We start from the raw sequence: 22,776 nt of genomic DNA, 5'->3' as shown, positions 1-22,776 counted from the left end.
GATGTACAAAGAGGAGAAGGTAAGAGATCAAAGATGTGATGAAATGCGAATTATGATAAGCGAGGAGTGAAAGCGTACAATTCGAGTGAATTAAAAGCACTCAGGGAAGAGTTTTTTTTTTTTTTTTTTTTTTTTTTTTTGAGAAATGTCTCAGGGAAGAGTTTTTTTTTTGAAAATGGAATCAAATTTCATTCATTGCCTGAGGCCAAGAGAGTCAAAGTACAAAGGTTCTAAAGCTGGCTGTGGACACTCTTCCAGCCAAACTAGTTCCTCATCAATTAGTCTAGCATACTTAGCCAATGCATGCGCCACTGTATTGGCGTTGCGTTTGACAAAACTAACTGCAAAACGATGAAGACCAGCTGATATACATTGAATCTCTTCAACGATATGACCCAAGCGCGACCTGTTAGGCTTTAGAGAAATGAGGGACTTCATAACCGTCAAGTTGTCCCCTTCCAGTATCAGCTCCGAGAAGCCTGCTTCCACAGCAAACTCTAATGCTCTCCGGCACGCCAGCGTCTCCGCTTCATCACTGTCTCTCACCGGCGGACCTCTGGCTGCTAGAGAGGCCATAACTTCTCCTTTATCATTACGCACAACCACCCCAACACCCGAAGCATCCAAGTCCGCGAATACTGCTGCATCAAAATTCACTTTGTACATTAACCCCACTGGAGGCTCCCACTTCTGCACCCATCTGGTACTGTTATTAACAGCCAAACGCTCCTGTGCTCCTCTAAACTCCTCCACCATATCCATTGCACGCTTGACAAGTTGGGCTGGATCTTGGAGCACGTCTCAGGGAAGAGTTGAGATCACTGAAAGTGAAAGGTTTTGAATATGATCGTTTGATTGGGAAATTGATGATGGACGTATCACGCGTCTTGCGTTTTTCCAACAAGGTACAGTGCTCCTACTTTTTCACTCAGACCGCTAAAAGATTACATAAATTGAAAAAGAGACTATCATTTCATGTACGAAAGTAAATAAAAGTCCTTCTTCCACCAAGTTTCCATGGTCCAATCATTCAATCAAGTCGTGCCAGGCCTTTTCATTTTTCTAAGGAAAGTAAAGTCTACTTTTTTTTACCATGCCCATTGCAATGTATGAACCCGAGACGTCCTAATTTCCATCAATCTTGGAAAATCTTCCTCCTTCTCCCTACAGTTTTAATTTCCATCTCGTGTTTCTTCTCCATTGTCATGGGGGTTTCTTCTATTTGAGGATGAACATTTGAGATTTTTTTTTTCCTTAGCGTTTTGTGTTATTGTTTTTAGGCTGCATTTTTTAGTCATGCTAGATCAAACTTGTTTCAAGTAGTCTTATTTTTGGACAAGTTTTTCTCTTAGCTAGCGGCTCCCCAGATGTTAATTGGTTCTCATGTCATGGAATTTATTTATTTAAGTTTAAAAAACGGGTCCGGTTAATGTGGATAAGTCATCTATTTTTGAAAATATTTTATGAGAAATTGAAAAAATTTTACAACTTTTTTACAACTTTTTCAATTTCTCATAAAATATTTTCCTAAAAATGGTATACTATTGTGTACCCTTAAAGCTCACATTAGTAAAATCCAAAAAACATAACCAAGAGAGAGGAGATGAGGTTCTAATAAAAATGTACATTGTGCATCACAAGCACCACTCAAATTTTTTAGAATTTTCACGTGTATACATACTCAACAACTCAAGGGATACTATTTTTTTTTAGGTAAAAAAAAAATGTGCATACCCAATAGCTAAAGTGACCCTATTGTTTTTTTTTTCTTTAGATTAAAAAAAAAAAAAAAAGCAAATACCCAACTGCTCAAGTGAAACTATTTTTTGGAATAGATAGCTTCAAGTATATAATTGTTTTGGGTCATTATATGAATTAAAATAATTTTTTTTTTTTTAAAAATGTCCTCACATGGAAAATGTCCACTAAATATTCAAAATATTAGTATATATGGCCTAAAAAACTGCACAACAAATTTTGTATTTTGATAGAAACTACACAACAATTGATCTTTGGTGAAAAAAAAAAAAAAAAAAAAAAAACCATCGGCATCCCAAGTCAACAATGGCATTGAAGACCAATAATAATGTTAACTAAGTACTCCTATAAATTATACTTTCTATTTTCTATTTTCTATATTCAGCCTCCTTCAAGTTAAAGTTCCATTTTTTTCTTCAAACTCGTTGGCTTAGCTAAGAAAACTTGTTCACGATTATAGTTTGGCTTTACCCTACCAGCACCTGTTTCAATGAATTTAGCTCCATTTTCCAATGCATCATTCACTGAGTAGAATAAGGGTGTTGTGATATTTTCAAATACATCATTCATTGAATAAAATTAATTAAAATAATAAAATATTATACCATAATTTACCACAATTGAAAATAAGGGTGTTGTGATATTTTGTTGTGTCCTAAGACATTCTCTTCTCCAAAACCAACACTTATTATTATTACTATTTTTATTTTTGGTGGTATGGTATCTCTAATACTCAACATGATATAACAAATTAGCAAAACATCACATTGGATGGTAACGTCATGTATAATGGTAATTACCATTGTGATATTCTAAATTGTGTGAATTTAATTGAACAAGATTGTTTGATTGTGTGTTGAGTCCCACATCGGATGTTTAGTACTTGGATCTTGAGTTTATAAAAGATTACATGATGCCTGAATTGCAACCATTTAAAAAAAAAATGGAATTTCAATTGTAACTTTTTTTTTTTTTTTTTTACCAAAGGTGATAAAAAATTTCAATTGTAACTTATAGTTCTTTTGAGTGTGCAAATATGACTAATGTTTTTCCCGGTTTGTTACGATGATGGTATTCGTTGGCAACTTAATATTTAATTTTTTTTTATATCTAGTGTCACAGTGTGTCACATATGACCATAACTATGTCAAATTTATTGATAACCTAGTATTTGTTTATTATCTATATTTCTTCTGTAGTCACATACTCACACTTTTTTTCTTTTTTTTGAGAATCTAGTCACATACTCACATTAGATAGTTATAATGTCAAATATAATTGTAACTACTATCACATTTGCAAATAACTTTATATTTAAGGTCCAATCAAGTCAAGTAACTTTAAACAATATTACACCATTTGATAATTTTCTATTTAATCAAAAATTTTAAAAATCCCAACATATAAGGATTTGATATCTCTTTATATGGTTTGATATCTCTTCAACAATTACTTCAATAAATTCATATTCATATTTAATTAGTGCAATTGCCAATTGTACTGTATAAGAAAACGTATAATTATGTAATGAGTTGGATTAGTAGATAAATTAAATTAAAGATATCTAGTTTTGTGATTTTTTTTTTTTGAATATATTTATAACATATTAACATGCAAGTGATACAACTAACACATTTTTACCTATATAAAAACAAAAAAGCAAAAACAAAAACTAACCCATTTTAAAATAAAGTAAATAGAATGTAATTCATAGATATTACAAATATCATTAATATCAACACTTTTTTTTTTCAAATTTTTTGCTAGGAAATTAGTTTTGGAATCTTAGCAAGTAGTTGCATGAAAATTCAGTTTGAGTGAGGAAACAAACTTAATGGGAATCCAATTCCAATGCTTGAACAAAATAGTTAACTTTGGAAAATTTCTCTAAATTATATTGAACAAACTCTTAATTAGAAAGGTTATAATTTTGAACAAATATAGAGTCGGGACTTGGAATTAGGGGGGTGGTTTTGCTGTTAGCTGCGTGTAGCCACTTCGACCTCTAGCTATGCTGTTTAGCTGCTACAGTTTTTTTTTTTTTTTTTTTTTTTGAAGTGTCTTTGATGAGTAGTGCTGGGTAAGGAGAAAATTATTTTGTTTAAAATTTTTTAATGGGGTAGGTTGTTTGTTTTGGGTAAAATTGGTTGATTGGGCTTAATTTTTTTAATTATATTTTTGCCCTTGGTAATTTTTGTTGATGAGCTAATTTTTTTGGGCTTCTATATTTTGTTTTAAATTTTAGATCTATATATTTTTATATCAGAGGAAAATGCTAGAGTTACAAACGTTTTTGTAAATTGCTAATGTGGTTATTTTTATGTAATAAAATGGTGTAAGTGGTGGGTCCAGATGTAAATCAATAAGAATTTACTACTTCAACAGTTTGTAAAAATATTGTAGAAAGGGCAAGACTTAGGAACAATACTTAGATATTGTTCCTTAGGTTCCCTGTTTAAGATTCTGCCATGTGGATTTTTCTTCGTTGGATGGAAGTGTATTTTTTAGTTAAGTAGTCACATGACTGAATCTTAAGAGAAAAACCTAAGGAACAACACCTAAAGTATTGTATCTAAATTTTGTCCTTGTAAAATTTTTTGTATTTGTAACATTATTCTCAAAAGAATTAAAGATATTTTTAAGGGGGTAAAAATATAAATTTATTGAACAAAATTGCTAATTTTAATGCCTATATATATCCATACTATATATAAGAGGATTCCCCTCTTTCAACTGGATTTCTATGTGGTTGAAAAATGCTCTTATTGATGAAAGGTAACTTTATTTAGAAATAGAGTCTTAAATATCAAATAACAAATTTCATTTTGAATAAAAAAAAAACTCTTAAAATTTAGAATTTTTTTCCCTTCACATTCAAACAATTACTGCTTATCTATAAAGTTTATTCTTCTTATTTATTTATTTGAAAAATAAAAATATATTTTTTTAAATTATAATAGATATAAATTATTAACTTTTACAAAAAAGAAAAAGAAAAAAAGAAAACCAATAAATTTTTAAAAAAAAAAATTGGGGGTCATTGCCCCCATTGTCCAGGGTTGGCTTCTGTCCCTGATTTTGTATTATTGATAAAATCGTGAATTGAAATGCTTTGAATCTGTTCTTTTGATTGGAAAATTGATAAAAGACTAAATTGAATCAGAAAAAGAGATCTGATCAGTGTGTCACAAAATGAAGTAGTAAGAAAGGGATTGGACGCTTTAAAAAAGAGGCTTTCACCGTATGAAAGCAAATAAATCCTTCTTCCACACTTCCACCCCATGGTGCAATCATTCGATCTGTAACTTCTATGCACTACGAAAGGAAAAAAATAAATAAATAAGAAAAGAAAAGAGATGCTTGAAATAAAGAAGGGCGGCAGCAACAAAGAAAGAAAAGAAGATCCGTGAGAAAAGAAGATCTGTGTTGAGGAATCCTATAAAGGATTAAAACAGAAAAGAAAAGAAAAGAAGAGAGATGCTTGAAATAAAGAAGGGCGGCAGTAACAAAGAAAGAAAAGAAGATCTATGTTGAGGAATCCTATAAAGGATCACTTTAGAGCATCCCCATCCTAAAATCTTATCATATCCTATTTTATTATATCAAAAAGCTACTTTATCAATTATATTATATTATTTTACAATATTCCTAATATCTCAACTTTTATTTTACAATTCTACACATTAAAATAATATAAATTATACAATAAAATAATATAAAATTATTTACCACTTATTATTTCTAATTTCTATCTCTCTTTTAGCCACACCTCCACACAACAACCACCCTTTCATCCACACCACCTCCACACACCAACCACCGTGACCCCAAACCCACCACAATCCCAACAAATACCAACCCGCAAACCAACCACAAACCCAACCACAACCCATTAAAAAAATTATCAAAAAACCCAGTCACTACCACACAGCAACCACCATGACACCAAACCCACACCACACAGCAACCACCATGACCAAAAACCCACCAAATATCCAGGCACAAATCAACCAAAAAACACCCACAAACCCAGCTACAAATCCATTAAAAAATAATCAAAAAAACCCACATCAGCCACCACCATGCCCACTGCCCTCTACCTACCACCACCACAGCACCACAAACCCACATCAGCCACCACCACCATTAATCACCCATCCCCACCACCACGAATAGCAAATATAGAGAAACCCACAACCAAATCCATCACCATACCTGATGATGCCGAAAATCGTCAGTAAGCCACACAGTCCTCACATGCTCGAGACAACACCTGCGAAATAAAAAACAAAGAAGACCTTGTAGAGAGTACCGGTGTAGTATCAGCTAAATACCCTCCAAAGGTCAAGTTAGAGAACTTTCACAATTCTAGAGTGTTAGAGCTGAGGAAATTAGGCGTACCTTGATTTATGAGGGTTTGAGGGTTTTTATAGTAACATAGAGCTAACATTCGTTTCTTAGCGGAAAGGGTCTGTCCTTATAGGAAAGATCCTCATTAATACGCGTATATTGCAAGATCCTTTCCATGTGGGGATCCTCTTAATTAGGGTTAACCATGGGGCACAAGATGTTTCCTTATATACACATTTGTGGAGGCCAAGCAAGGCCACGCTAGACCCATCATAGGCTTCCTTCTTCCCGTCAGCTTTCTTCCATCGGCCTCTTATCTCATCTAGGCATTCTCGTTGTCTTACTTGATGTCGTCGTCCTATGATGTTGTCATTTTCATCTCTTATGAATAAACAAGCGAAGCTAACAGGTTCATTAGGACTGTCGGCTTCCTTATATGTGGACGAGTTTGCCTTCTTCCAGAATTACCCTTTCAATTGCCCCTTACTCCATAGCTCTGTCGACTCTAGCTAACGAGTTATGGAGTTTGATTTGTAGCTCTTTTATTATTATTTTTTGTTTATTCAACAAAGAGAATGGAGTATTTATGGACGATTCCTCAAGCAGCCATTATTAAATGCTAGGACAGGTGGCACAAGCTAGTTGGCCTTGTTTCTGAACAAGGGCGTCGCTTCTTCTTCTATGCATTTTTCATCCTATATATATCTCACCTCCTCCCCTCATTCCTCCTGTTTCATCCTTGCTGATCTTAAGAGAAAGAGTTCGTCATTTTTCTCTACCTTGCTTCTGTCTACTTGCTGATCTCGTTGCTTTTGTTGCCATAATCTTGTTGAGGTTGTCACTTCCCAAGGAACCTTCTACTAACTTCATAAGTCCTCTTTTCTTTTATTTCATTCTATCTTCTTTTTTTTCGTTTTTCTAGTTGGTCGTTAATTCTTTAGAGAGACGGTCAACTTAGATTCTTAGAATACTTCCGTCGGTTGTAGGTAAATAGATGTCTAGAGAAGAAATGAGTGAGTAGTCGTTAATTCATGAGGGAATGGGCTACGACGAAGTCTTCCAGTCAGGTCATGAGCCCAATGAGGGCTTTTCCTGATCGTCAGAGGGGGAAATGTCAGCCCATTCTCCTGACGAGGAAGTAGAAAGTTATGATGGAGAGGAAGGTGAGGAAGAAGAGGTAGATAAGGGTGATGAGGGAGGAAAGGAGGGAGAGGATGATAGGGACGAGGGTGAAGTTGACGGGAGAAACTCCGAAGGAGGAAGTTCAGGAAGCCCCGGGGATGGCCATACTCTTCCATTTATTCTCCCCAAAATGTGGACTGTCAATGACTTTAAGCTAAAGATAACGGCCAATATTTTTAAGAATCTAAGGGACCATTATCAAATTCCTGACCGTATCCCAATCCGTCTCCCTAGGAAGTTCGAGAAGTGCTATTCGAGAAAGACCGCGGATGTGGGCATGTACGATGCCATGTTTGCGACAGGACTGATGTTGCTACTGATGGTGTTGCACCGTCTGTTGGCCAATTTTCTTGGATTATCCATCAACCAGGTTGCCCCCAACGCTTGGAGGATATTCATTGGAGTTGAGATCTTATGGGGTCGTTTTAATGGTGGGAACCTTCAGCTTTTGCTAGATGAGTTCTTCTGGTGCTATAGACCCTAGTACATCGTCTCGTCCCAAGGGCTTAGGTTGGCATCAGATATGCCTGATTCCAATAGGAATTGGAAGGGCAAATATTTCCTTGTTTAAGGGATGGATTGGGTATGCCGTCTAGAGGAATGGGCTACAATACCCCGTGGCTTCGACAATACTTGGAATATTGTCAAAGATTTAGGTTTAGTGTCGTAAGTTTTTTCCTTTGGCTTCTTTCTTTGTTTATTTGTGAGTATTTAACGTCGTCATTCCTCTTTTTTAGCCAGTGTTCGTTCGTGCATAACTAACAAGCAAGAGGCTTTTATACGTCGGGTTCTCGACATCCCTTTTGAGGAATAGAAGTGTCGAGACCTCATCACTCTTGATATGCTGCACGCCTATTGTGGTGGTTCGGAGTTGACGTCTGCTACACGTAGGTTGAATTCTTACTCTCTTCGGCGAAAGTTCTTCCTTCATTACCTATTTCTTTCTGTTGTTTCCTTGTTGTCTTTATGTCTAACTCCCATCATCTGTCCTTTACAGAAATGGAGGGAGCCAGGATGAGTGCATCAGTGAGGGCGTCAGCTACGACGAGTAAAACGGAGGAGGAGGAGAAAAAGAAAGGAAAAGAAGGGGCGTCCTCGTTAGCCCCTAAGGTCGTTGGGAAGTGGGCACCTAAAAAGAAGACTTACGCACAAAGGATACGTTGTCGAGATGGTTGAATCAATCATCAAGGAGACGAACGTGGATCCTTGCGTCGAGCAGGAGACAGAGGACCTAAGAGCGTTGGGTCTTTTTGATCTCTCTAGGGTATGTTCTTCCCCTAGAAAATTTTACTTTATTGTTTATTCGTCAACTGACGATTGCATCCCATTTTCAGGCACTGGTGCACATGAAGGCGGTCCAAGATAGGTGCGTTGCTGAGAAGGGGGTAATAAATCATCTTAGGAAGCGCAATGAAACGTTGACTAATGAACAAGGTCAATACAAGGACGCCCTTCGTACCCTCAACACGGAGGTGACAGAGTTAAATGAAAAGTTGAAGGAGGAGACCCATTAGCGTGAAAAGGAGCAAGAGGCGAAGGCGACCTTGGAAAAGGCGCTGACGGCTCTCCTTGGGTAGGTAAAGATGGCAAGGGATGACGCCGTAACCGAATTTAAGGCTTCACAGCCTTTCATTGACTCCTGTGCCATTTACTATGGTGACGGGTTTGAAGATTACCTGAAGCAGGTCAAGTCTGTCTACCCTCACTTGGATTTATCCAAGTTCACCATGGACGATCCCCTGCCATTTACTCCAGCTGGCGACACCATCCTTGGGGAGAATGACGACTCCAGCTAATCAGAGCAAGATCCAAAAAATTATGGTGTTATTCTTGCTCAACCCGCTGTGGAGAAGCTCGACACTCCTTTGATCCCGTCCACTGAAACTTAAGATGCTAAAAACCTTTCTACTCAGGACGCCCAAAGCCCTCCTAAAGACGACGAGAATCCTCCAGTTTAGGATGTCCAAAACCCAATAGTTTAGCTTTTTTATTTTTAGTAATTTATGTATTTAGTCCTATTTTCAGACAATATGAAGTGCCCTTCTGTTTTTGGGCTTTATTTGTAAACAATTCACTTTATTTGTGGTGCATTATTTTACATCCGTCGCTTTTAGCATGTGTGTTGATCTTTATCTTTTGATTTGTAGATGTCCATCAATCCTTGTGCTTATTATGTTAGGATGTACTTGTCTCTTAAAGGACTTGGTAAATAACTAGGATGAACCTGTATACTTTGGTGTATTCGTCCACCTATAAACTGATTAATGAACTTGTCCACTTGTGGACTTTAAACAATTTCGAGGCATCCTTATAGGATGAACTCGTCCACTTTATGGATTTAATAATGAACTCGTCCACTATGTGGACTTACTAATAGAGTCATCCACTTGTGGACTTTAAATAATTTCAAGGTGACCTCCTGGGATGGACTCATCTACTTTAATTTCAAGGCGTCATCAAGGGATGAACTCGTCCACTTTGTGGACTTAATAACGAACTCATCTACTTCAAGACTTAAGTAATTTCAAGGCATCCTCATGGGATGAATTCGTCCACTTTGTGGACTTTAACAATGAACTTGTCCACTTGTAGACTTAATAGTAGACTCCTCCACTTATGGATTTTAAATAACTTCAAGGTGTCCTCATGGGATGGACTCGTCCACTTGTGGACTTACTCATGGGATGAACTCATCCACTTGCTTATGGACATAATAATGAACTCGTCCACTTGTGGACTTAGTTATAAAAGTAGTTTTGTAGAGACAAATAAATACACAGGTCATATCTGAATAACTCCTCTTATTATGATAAATGCATGCGTAAGTAAAAAATTGTTCTTAAAAAGGATAAAAACCTGCCCTTTGGGCTTAGAAAATACTGTAGGTAAAATTTAACTAAAAGAAATAAACTGGAAATGAGTAGTGTCACTCTTTATGCAGTCATCTACTAGTAATATTTCCTGAGATGCTCGGTATTCCATGGATGGTGCAGCTTCTGTCCATCTAGCGTTTCCAGGTAGTAGGTGCCTTTCCTCTGCCATAAAGTGATCCTGTAGGGTCCCTCCCAATTAAGACCGAGCTTTCCCTGGGAGGGATCTCTAGTGGCGCTCGTTACCTTCCTCAAGACGATGTTGCCGACGTTGAAGTCTTTGTGCCTAACTTTGAAGTTGTAGTGCTTAGCCATGAGGTCCTAATACCGTGCTAGTCTTTGCTCAACTGCCATCCTGACTTCGTCCACTAGGTCAAGCTGTGGATGCAAGGCCTCACCATTCGTTCTTTCATCATAGTTGTCCACCTTGTAGCTTTTGAGTCCTACCTCAGCTAGGATAGCTGCCTTGCTTTCGTATGCTAGTCGAAACGGCGTCTCTCCTGTAGATGTTCTGGCAGTTGTCCTGTATGCCCACAGTACACTTGGCAACTCTTCTAGCCATATATCCTTTACCCCTTCGAGCCGAGTCTTGATGATTTTAAGCAATGATCGGTTCGTGATCTCAACTTATCCATTGGCCTGAGGGTGGGCGGGGAAGAGTAGTGGTTTTTGATTCCCAACTATGAGCAAAAGTCCCTGAAAGAGTCGTTATCAAACTGCTTTCGGTTATCTGAGACAAAGATGCTAGGGATCCTGTATTTGCAGACAATGTTCCTCCAGACAAAGTTTCGCACATTCTTCTCTGTGATGGTGGCCAGGGCTTCAGCTTCTATCCATTTGATGAAGTAGTCTATGCCGACTATTAGAAACTTTAACTGTCTCATTGCTATTAGAAATAGGCCCATGATGTCCAATCCCCATTGAGCGAAAGGCCATGGGACCGTCATTAAGGTGAGCTCTTTTGTCGATTTTTTGATGACGTTGCTAAACTTTTGACATTTACCGCAGGCTTTAACATATGCCTAGGCATCCTTCTGCATAGTAGGCTAGTAGTATCCTGCTCGAATTAGTTTGTGTACTAACGATCGCGACCCTAAGTGGTTCCCGCAAATCCCTTCATGAACTTCTCTCATGACATAGTCCGCTTCTTCGAGGTTTAAGCATCTTAGGAACAGGCGAGAGAAGCCTCTCTTGTACAAGATGTCCTTCATCAGAATGAATCATACTGTTTGGACCTCTAGCTTCCTTGCGGCCTCCTTATTGTCAGGTAGTGTGCCATTTTTCAAGTAGGAGACTAAAGGTATGGTCTAGTTACTTTTGGGACTATCTCCTACGCATCGATAAGATCTATTAACGGTGAAAACTGGATAAAGGAAAGTACCTTGACAGGAATGACTATGTGTTCTGCTGATGCTGCCTTGGCAAGACGGTTGGCTTGCTCGTTCTCTCCTCTTGGGATTTGAACAATCTTGGCTTGTAAGTCGTCCACCCTTTTCTTTACCTACTCCAGGTACTTCTTCATCCTCTCCCCCTTACATTTTGTAATCACTGTTTACTTGGTTTGTGATGACCTAGGAGTCGTAATGAATAACCACACTTGTGGCCCATGCTGCTTTAGCGAGATCTAGTCCTGCTACTAAAGTTTCGTACTCTGCTTCATTGTTGGTCATAAGGAAGTCAAGGCGAACCATGCATTCAATCTCATCCCCTTTTGGAGAACGAAGTACAATACCCGCTCCGCCAGCCTGTTTGTTGGATGACCCATCCGTGCGTATTCTCCACTAACGATACTCTTTTACCCTCTGGCCTTCCATGTTAGTGAATTTCGCAATGAAGTCAGTGACCACCTGCCCCTTAATGGCAATACGCGGGTGGTACTGGATGTCGAATTCACTCAACTCTATTGCCCATAGTGCCATTCGTCCGATGGCTTCATGATTGCTCATTGCTCGCCATAGGGGCTTGTCAGTCAGGACGATCACCGTGTGAGCCTGGAAGTATGGTTTGAGCTTGCGAGCCACTGTAATGAAGGTGAAGGTAAGCTTCTCCATTGGTGGGTACCTTTCTTTCACACCCTGGAGTGCCTGGCTGGTGTAGTACACAAGTTTCTGCACCTTGTCTTCTTCTCTGACCAAGGCCACACTAACAACAACTGGAGATATTGCCAGGTAGAGGAATAGTTCTTCCCTTAATTTGGAGGGACTTAGCAACAGCGGGGAAGAGAGGTAGGCCTTCAGACCCTCGAATGCTTGTTGACATTCGGCCGTCCATTCAAACGATTTCTTCTGCGTGCGGAAGAAAGGTAGGCACTTGTTTGTTGCCCTTGATACGAACCTATTTAGCGAGGCTACCTTGCTATTGAGGCTTTGTACTTTTTTCACATTCCTTGGTGGTGCCATCTCCATTATTGCCCGGATTTTGTTTGGGTTAACTTCGATATTTCTTTGAGATACCATGAATCCCAGGAACTTTCCAGCCGTCACCCCAAACACACACTTGCTTGGATTGAGTTTCATGTTGTAAGAGTGTAGGGTGTCGAAGGTTTCCTTGAGATCGTCCAAATGGTCATCCTCCCTTCAGTTTTTCATAAGCATGTCGTCAACGTATACTTGGACATTTCTTCCGATCTGATGGGCAAACATCTTATTCATAAGCCTCTGATATGTTGCGCCCGTGTTCTTGAGACCGAACGACATTACTTTGTAGCAAAAAAGGCCTTGGATGGTGACAAAACGAAGTCTTCTACTGATCAGCTTTGTCTAATTTTATTTGGTTGTAGCCAGAAAAAGCATCCATGAAACTCAGCAACTGGTGTCGGGCTGTAGAGTCTACTAAGACGTCAACCCACGGGAGAGGATAGCTATCCTTGGGGCACGCCGTGTTCAGGTTCGTAAAGTCTACACACATCCTCCACTTCCCGTTGGCTTTCTTGACCATCACCATGTTAGCCAGCCAGTTGGGATAATAAACTTCTCTAATGAAGTCTACATCTTGCAAATTGCAGACTTCTTTCGCTATAGCTCGGTCTTTTTCTTGGGCAAATACAGGCTTCTTCTTACGGATAGGGGGAAAAGTAGGCAACACATTCAACCTGTGCACCATGACTGAAGGGTCAATCCCGGGCATGTCTTCATGACTCCAAGCAAAGACGTCCTGGTTCTCTCTTAGGAATGACGTGAGTGCTTGATAACTGACGAACTGGCGAGAGTGCCAATCATGGTCATTCACTCGGGCCTAGAGTTATTAAGGGGTATCTCCTCCAATCCTTTAATGGGCTCTGCCACCATTCACTACTCTTCTATGTTCATTGTTTGTAGATGATCGTTCATTTCCAACATTGCTATGTAGCACTCGCGCACAACCACTTGGTCTCCACGTAATTCTCCTGCTCCATAGTTGGTGGGGAATTTGATCATCATGTGGTAAGTCAAAGTTACAACCTTCCATGAGTTGAGGGTAGGTCGTCCTAAGATGGCATTATAGGCGGACGAGTAGTCGACAACAAGGAATGTGACATCCTTAGTGATCTGCTGAGGGTAATCACCAACCATTACGGGTAACGTGACTGCGCCGATGGGGTATACTTTAGCCCCTCCAAATCCTACGAGTGGGGCGTTGGTCGGAATCAGCTGTTCTCTATCAATCCTCATTTGCTGGAACACCAAGTAGTAGAGGATGTCGGCAGAGCTTCCATTGTCAACCAGGACCTGGTGTGTGTTGTAGTCCCCTACCCATATGCTAACGACGAGCGCATCGTCATACAGATGGTGGAGACATCGAGCATCTTCCTTTGAGAATTCAATGATGGGATTGTCGATCCGCACCATCTTTGGTACGAAACCCGTCAGTTGGACGTTCTGAACCATCCTGAGGTAAGTCTTACAGGCCCTTTTGGACGAGCCAGAAGCCGCAGTACCCTCTAGAACCATTCTTATATCTCCTATCGGTGGCCTAGGACACTCGTTATCCCGTCGGGGAACCTGCTCTTATGGTAGGTCCGCTCTTTCCTTGTTGACAAAACTCTACAATTTTCCTTATCTGATAAGAGCTTCTATTTGTTGCTTCAAGTCGTAGAAGTCAGATATGTCATGACCATGGTCACGGTGGAAGCGGCAGTACTTGTCTTTGGACCTCTTATTGGGATCTCCCTTCAGCTTGCTGGGAAATGTTAGGGCTCCTTCGTCTTAAATTTGTATTAGGACTTGGTCGATTAGGGCAGTCAGCAAGGTGAAGCTTGTGAACCTCCCCGTGGGGGGCTTGGAGTGCCTATCCTCCTGCCGTTCTCCAGTCCTAGCCATCTTCCGTCCCTTATCTTATCATACGTCCTCTTGTCTTTCCTTTTTCTTAGGCCAGTAGTGCATCTTTCGCGTTCATGTACTTAGTAGCCTTGTACAGCACATCCGACATGGTTTTTGAGTCGTTCTTATATAAAGAAAATTGAAACTTACCCTTTCGTAGCTCATTCGTGAATGCAGCCACGTGTATATTGTCGTCAACTTCATCGATTGAGAGGACCTCTTTGTTTAAGCGGGTTATGTAAGACCTCAGCATCTCATTCTTCCGTTGCTTAATGTTCATCAAGCATGCAATAGATTTCTTATACCTGTGTCCCCCGATAAAGTGTGAGGAAAATTGGGTGCTTAACTCCTTAAAGGTACTAATGGAGTTGGGCGTTAACCTGCTGAACCAAATTCTTGCAGGGCCTTTTAGTGTAGGAAGGCCCTGCACATGATCTCGTCCGCCACTTCTTGTAAGTGCATTAAGGTCTTGAAAGACTCCAGGTGATCTAGGGGATCCTTAATCCGTCATAGGACTCCACTTGCGACATGCGGAACTTCGGTGGAAGGGGGAATGAAGTGATGGATGCAGTGAATGGCGAATCAGTTCGATGGACCAACTCATCGAGGTCATTTGACACCCGTCCTCTGAGGGCATTCATCATGAAGTCCATCCGTTCCTTCGTCATCTGCATCTCCGCTACCATGTGTGGTGGAGCCGTATCCGTGGAGGATGGACAACTTGTGTCATGTTGCTCTTGTCTGCTTGGGGTGTTGCTACCTTCCGGCCTCTCTTGGTCCCTTCTCTCAGTACTGGTACCTTCTTGGTCCTCCTCCTGAGTGTTAAGTCCTGCGTTCTTTTGGCGTAGTTACTCCTCTAAATCATGGTTTTGTTTGGTGAGACATTTTACGGCAGCAATGAGATTTAAACTTGCCTCTTGAAGGCGGTGGTACGTGATAAGCCAAAAACAAATGGACCCCTTTTGATGAATTAATTGATTAATTAGTAAAGTTTATTAATTGATCAAATTAACTTGCAAATACATGATAGCACAAACAAATCACCAATAAACTAATTATGCAGTGAAAAATAAATAACACTGTGATTTGTTTATGAATGGGGAAAATCTAACGGCAAAAACCCCATCGGGTGATTTTCAAGTCACCACTCTCAAAATTCCACTATTATCAAAACAAGCGGTTACAAGTAAAGGAATCTTAGTACCTTATACCAACCTACAGTTGTACCCTTACCCCAATACCTAATTGGACTTGTTCAGTAGTGACAATTTTCCCATTTAATGCACAGCTCCCAAGTACGTGACTAACCAATGCGTGGATCTCAGTACGCAACTTCAATCACCAACTAGAGAAGGTTGTTGGTTGCAAAGTTCTTCAGTTCATTCCAACGATAAAGATCAAGAAGATGCTTGGTCACAAAACCCTACGGTACACATACACAACAATTTCTTCACAAGAATGATGAACTAGGGCAAAACTTTGTCTCTGGTTATAAATTGCTTGAACAGTCTTTGCTCAACACTTGTGCAACTTGTATATCCTTTGACGGCCCTTAAAATAATCATTTTATATGTCTAGGGTTAGAACAAAAGAAAGCCCAAACACATAATCTCGGGTTAGAGTCAAAACAGAACTGGAATTCTGTTTTTCATAAAACTCGACAGATAGCTGTCTGTCGAGATGTTGTCGAGCAGCTGTCGAGCCACGAGGTTGGAAAAGCTTCTTAAGCTCGATGGATAGCTAGCTGTCAAGCTTTAATGAACATCACTTCTTCAACTTGAATCTTGGACAGACTTGCATGTCTTCAACACTTGATCTTGAAACACAGTTTCTTGAAGTATTAAACACATCCTAGATTCACCCAAACACAAGTAAAGTGTGTTTTGTCAAAAGATAAGCCAATTACATAAATTAGTGACATATGTTCCTAACAAGTGAATCACATATGTCCTAACAGTACGTAGTTCATCTCCTTGAGCATTGTTGGTGGTCGCCATCGAGTGAGTAAGTACCATGCAACTCTTTCTCTAGGAAGCGATAGTGTGGCTTATAAATGTTTCCCACAGACGTCGCCAACTGACGATACCAAAAATCGTTAGTAAGCCGTACAGTCCTCACGTGCTTGAGACAACACCTGCGAAACAAAAAACAAAGAAGACCTTGTAGAGAGTACCAGTGTGGTACCGGCCAAATACCCTCCGAAAGTCAAGTTAGATAACTTTCACAACTCTAGAGTGTCAGAGCTGGGGAAATTAGGCGTACCTTAGTTTATGAGGGTTTGGGGGTTTTTATAGTAGCGCAGAGCTAACATTCTTTTCTTGGCGGAGATGGTCTTTCCTTGTAGGGAAGATCCTCATTAATACGTGTATATTGCAAGATCCTTTCCATGTGGGGATCCTCTTAATTAAGGTTAACCATGGGCCACAAGATGTTTCCTTATATACACATTCGTAGAGGGCAAGCAAGGTCATGCTAGACCCGTCATAGGTTTCCTTCTCCTTGTCAACTTTCTTCCGTCTGCCTCTTATCTCGTTTAGGTGTTCCTGTCGTCTTACTCGATGTCGTCGAGCATGGAGTTGTCGGCCTATGATGTCGTCGTTTTCACCTCTTATGAATGAATAAGCGAAGCTGACGGGTTCATTGGGACCATTGACTTCCTCATATGTGGACGAGTTTGCCTTCTTCCAGAATTACCCTTATCAATACCCATGTCGATCTCGCTGCTACAAACCACACCGGAAACCCATGAACATGCCGCCACAAACCACCATACCACACCACACCAATCTCGCCACAAAAAATACCCAAAAAACGGTGCTGGAAAGAGTGAGGGAGACCAAGTAGTGTTCGAACTGGCCCAACGCGGCGTTAATGGAATGCTTTGCCGTCCATCTAGTTCCGTCAGAAATCATGTATATCGACTTCCCCAGTCTCACCTCCATGCCGGACCCACGACCCATGCCAGAATAGCCCACCGTGAAAGAGAGATGTGATGAGAGAGAGAGAGAGAGAGAGGCCATTGTAGAGAGAGAAAGGAGATGAGAAACAAAGAAGAGAAAATAAAGTGAGAGAGAGAGAAAGAGTCAGATATTTGAATAAAAAATATAATTTATTTTACAATTATGCTACAGTGCGATTCTACATTTAGAATCGCATTGTAGCACAATTGCAATTTTTTTTGCAATAGTTAGATTTTGCAAGATCGGATGTTGCTTGTTTTTTTTTTACTTTAATGCTAAAATTCCTCAACACATACCATTTACCTTGCCCAATGCGAATGCTCTTACCGTGCTCAATTTATAAAGAAAAATTGACATACAATTAAAAATAAATAAAAAATTGACTATGGTCGGTTGAAGCACAAAAGGAATAACGTGTCCATAAGGAGAAGATACTTCTTACCTTGTATCTTTGACATGATGGTCCAAATTTCAAGAGCTAGAGTTTAATTTAGGGCTGGCCCAAGGCCTAGGCCTAAGGTTCCCACTTCCCATCACAAAAAAAAAAAATAATAATAATTTACCCCTAAGAAAAGGCCCATCCCTCGTCGTAAAAGACTCAAAATTTTATAAAATTATAATGGTTGTTCCCATCAAAAAAAAAAAAAAATTATATTGGTTGTGTACAATTTTATTATTATTAGTAATGCTAATGATAGCACAAATTTTACAATAAGAATACAAATTGACATGTCATCGATCACAAAAGAGAAATTTAAACATTCATTAATTAGGTTGTTGAAGTCAATTGATCATAGTCATTGTCATATCATATTATGAACATTTTGTAGTACCTTTAGTGCATTTTCCCTTTTCATTTCTATCAAGACTACCAAAATACAGGGGCAATAGCAACCTAATCCAATTGAAACCCTAAAATGCTTCAAAAAAATGTTGCAAATGTGTTAAATCATTAATTATAGATTAATCTCCCCTAATAGTTTGAAACTAATTTTTGTAAACCGATATCTTACAAATCCATACACCAGATAATATCTATCTCTCTCTCCCTTAAAAACAAGTATTAAAATTAAAAATTAGATTACAACTTTACTTAATTGTGCATTGTCATATATCCAAAATAAAGTCTCTTTTTTAATCACAATATATTTTGTTTCTTTTTATTAAAATTTATTGTTCAACTATGATATTCAATTTTCTATATGAAATTAACATTAGTTAAGTTGGTATTATTCATCAAATTATGCATTTAATGTATCAAATTAACCTTAATTTTTTTTGGGAAAAAAATTAACCTTAATTTGATTAGTATTATATAATTTTATTTGATTAATATTTACATATTAAAGGCCTTACATGAATTTTTCAACTTAGGCCCTAAATTATGTTGGGCCGCTTCTAGTTCAAGTCTCTACTCTAACTTGTATAATTGTATGTGTGTGTGAAGCTTTTTTTTTTATCCTCAAAAAAAAAAAAGCTTCACACACACATACAATTATACAAGTTAGAGTAGAATTATAATACCTAAACAAAACCAATTAGCATGACACACGGAGTTATTAGTTTATATGCATCAGAGGAGCTAAAACCCATCTTTTGCATGAATTCGGAAATTAATCGTACTGGGAAGGAAAACTTGCAAGCCAGGTATTGTTGAAAAAAAAAAAAAACCTATTATTCATTACATCGGTGGACCTGGTGGTCATCAACTCCTTTGATGCTATTCTCATTATCCCATCCATGTATGATTTCTTGCATGCTAGAAAACCGTGCATGTATCTAAAGGGGTGGACATGCATGAACAATTTCAAGGACCTTCTCCTATCAAAAAAAATTCCAAGGACTTTCAAGCCTCGTCTTCCTTGCATCATAATCCTATGCAAAGCCAAACCTTGAAGTGGGGGTGTTTGTAGACATCAAAATTTTATGATGTATTTACAATAGTCTAATTTATCATGATCAAATTAACTTTTAGTTGATGATGTGTCAACAATAGACAATAAGAATGCAAATAAAATCAAGTCATATGTCAAGTCCTTGAGTAATCGCGACTCACAAACTCTTAACACTACAAGAAAACTGAACAATTGCGGCGGGCCTATTGCGGCGGGTGCAAAAACCGCCGCTATATGTTGCCTATTGCAGTGCTTTTTTGGCCCGCCGCTGTATATGAGATCTATTGCGGCGTTCCATATGCCCGCCGCAATAGACCTGTTTTAGCGGTACTCGACTTAGATATAGCGGCGGGTCAATGAACCGCCGCAATAGCTCAAGTATTTTGCGGCAGACTACAGTGGCGGGCGAATGACCCGCCGCAATAGACTTGTTTTAGCGGCATTAATCTTAGATATAGCGGCGGGCCATATGTACTCCTTTTTGCGGCGGGTTGGACCGCCGCAATAGACATTTAAATTTCCCTCTATTTTTTTGTCTTCCCATTTAAAGATCAAATAGTAAATTACACCCGATTCGCATGAAAATTGGCATGCATGTTAAGAACATATAGAAAATGTGATCCAACGGTTGGATTTTCAAAATTTAAATTCAACAATAAGTTATTGGTTGGTATAATATTTTTTAGAGCTACATCAAGTATAACTAGAACTCCACGATATATTTCTTAATTCAATGTGAATTTTGACAAATGTACCGTTAGATTACACTATCTTCATATATTTTTCATGCATACAAAATTTCAAGGTGATCAAAGATTAATAGTCATGTCATCAATCAATTGTTTAAATTCAAGTTTTTGTAATTTAAAATAACGCATAAAATATGAGTTTAAATATCAAATGGTAAATTACACCCGATTGGCATGAAAACTGGCAAGCATGTTAAAAACAAATAGAAAATATGATCCAACGGTTGGATTTTCAAAATATGAATTCAACAATAAGTTATTGGTTGGTGAAACATTTTTTAGAATTACATCAAGTGTAACTTGAACCCAACGCTATATTTCTTAATTCGATGTGAATTTCGACAAATCTACTGTTCGATTACATTATTTTCATATATTTTTCAAGCATACAAAATTTCAAGGTGATAAAAAATTAATAGTCATATCAACAATCAATTGTTTAAATTCAAGTTTTTGTAATTTAAAATAACGCATAAAAGATGAGTTTAAAGATCAAATGGTAAATTACACCCGATTGGCATGAAAATTGGCATGCATGTTAAGAACATACAGAAAATGAGATCCAACGGTTGCATTTTCAAAATTTGAATTCAACAATAAGTTATTGGTTGGTGTGACATTTTTTAGAGTTATATCAAGTGTAACTTGAACCCAACCCTATATTTCTTAATTTGATGTGAAATTTGACAAATCTATCGTTGGATTACATTATCTTCATATGTTTTTCATGCTTAAAAAATTTCACGGTGATCAAAGATTAATAGCCATGTCATCAATCAATTGTTTAAATTCAAGTTTTCGTAGTTTAAAATAAGGCATGAAAGATGAGTTTAAAGATCAAAGGGTAAATTACATCCGATTGGCAAGAAAATTGACATGCATGTTAAGAGCAAATAGAAAATGTGATCCAACGGTTGGATTTTCAAAATATGAATTCAACAATAAGTTATTGGTTGGTGTGACATTTTTTAGAGTTATATCAAGTGTAACTTGAACCCAACCCTATATTTCTTAATTTGATGTGAAATTTGACAAATCTATCGTTGGATTACATTATCTTCATATATTTTTCATGCTTAAAAAATTTCACGGTGATCAAAGATTAATAGTCATGTCATCGATCAATTGTTTAAATTCAAGTTTTCGTAGTTTAAAATAAGGCATGAAAGATGAGTTTAAAGATCAAAGGGTAAATTACATCCGATTGGCAAGAAAATTGACATGCATGTTAAGAGCAAATAGAAAATGTGGTCCAACGGTTGGATTTTCAAAATATGAATTCAACAATAAGTTATTGGTTGGTGTGACATTTTTTAGAGTTACATCAAGTGTAACTTGAACCCAACCCTATATTTCTTAATTTGATGTGAATTTTGACAAATCTACCGTTGGATTACATTATCTTCATATATTTTTCATGCTTAAAAAATTTCACGGTGATCAAAGATTAATAGTCATGTCATCAATCAATTGTTTAAATTCAAGTTTTCGTAGTTTAAAATAAGGCATAAAAGATGAGTTTTAAGATCAAAGGGTAAATTACATCCGATTGGCAAGAAAATTGACATGCATGTTAAGAGCAAATAGAAAATGTGATCCAATAGTTGGATTTTCAAAATATGAACTCAACAATAAGTTATTGGTTCGTGTGACATTTTTTAGAGTTACATCAAGTGTAACTTGAACCCAACCCTATATTTCTTAATTTGATGTGAATTTTGACAAATCTACCGTTGGATTACATTATCTTCATATATTTTTCATGCTTAAAAAATTTCACGGTGATCAAAGATTAATAGCCATGTCATCAATCAATTGTTTAAATTCAAGTTTTCGTAGTTTAAAATAAGGCATGAAAGATGAGTTTAAAGATCAAAGGGTAAATTACATCCGATTGGCAAGAAAATTGACATGCATGTTAAGAACAAATAGAAAATGTGATCCAACGGTTGGATTTTCAAAATATAAATTCAACAATAAGTTATTGGTTGGTGTGACATTTTTTAGAGTTATATCAAGTGTAACTTGAACCCAACCCTATATTTCTTAATTTGATGTGAATTTTGACAAATCTACCGTTGGATTACATTATCTTCATATATTTTTCTTGCTTAAAAAATTTCACGGTAATCAAAGTTTAATAGCCATGTCATCAATCAATTGTTTAAATTCAAGTTTTCGTAGTTTAAAATAAGGCATGAAATATGAGTTTAAAGATCAAAGGTAAATTACATCCGATTGGCAAGAAAATTGACATGCATGTTAAGAACAATAGAACATGTGATTCAACGGTTGGATTTTCAAAATATGAATTCAACAATAAGTTATTGGTTGGCGTAACATTTTTTAGAGTTACATCAAGTGTAACTTGAACCCAACGCTATATTTCTTAATTCGATGTGAATTTTGACAAATCTACCGTTAGATTACATTATCTTCATATATTTTTCAAGCATACAAAATTTCAAGGTGATCAAAAATTAATAGTCATGTCATTAATCAATTGTTTAAATTCAAGTTTTTGTAATTTAAAATAACGCATAAAATATGAGTTTAAAGATCAAACGGTAAATTACACCCGATTGGCATGAAAATTGGCATGCATGTTAAGAACATATAGAACATGTGATTCAACGGTTGGATTTTCAAAATATGAATTCAACAATAAGTTATTGGTTGGCGTAACATTTTTTAGAGTTACATCAAGTGTAACT

General features: G+C 37.7%; 1 protein-coding gene across 1 annotated transcript; it reads right to left on the bottom strand.

Annotated features, from left to right (window-relative positions):
* Nucleotides 1-192: 192 nt before the first annotated feature.
* On the bottom strand, nucleotides 193-762 carry LOC115970558. Its single transcript, XM_031090174.1, has one exon. The coding sequence runs from the start codon at nucleotides 760-762 to the stop codon at nucleotides 193-195; it is 570 nt and encodes a 189-aa protein (XP_030946034.1).
* Between the last annotated feature and the right edge of the window lie 22,014 nt (nucleotides 763-22,776).

The sequence above is a fragment of the Quercus lobata genome, chromosome 12 (assembly GCF_001633185.2).
Source record: "Quercus lobata isolate SW786 chromosome 12, ValleyOak3.0 Primary Assembly, whole genome shotgun sequence".
Classification (NCBI taxonomy): Eukaryota; Viridiplantae; Streptophyta; class Magnoliopsida; order Fagales; family Fagaceae; genus Quercus; species Quercus lobata.
Note: the sequence above shows the minus strand (reverse complement) of the source record. Positions and strands in the feature narration are given on the sequence as shown.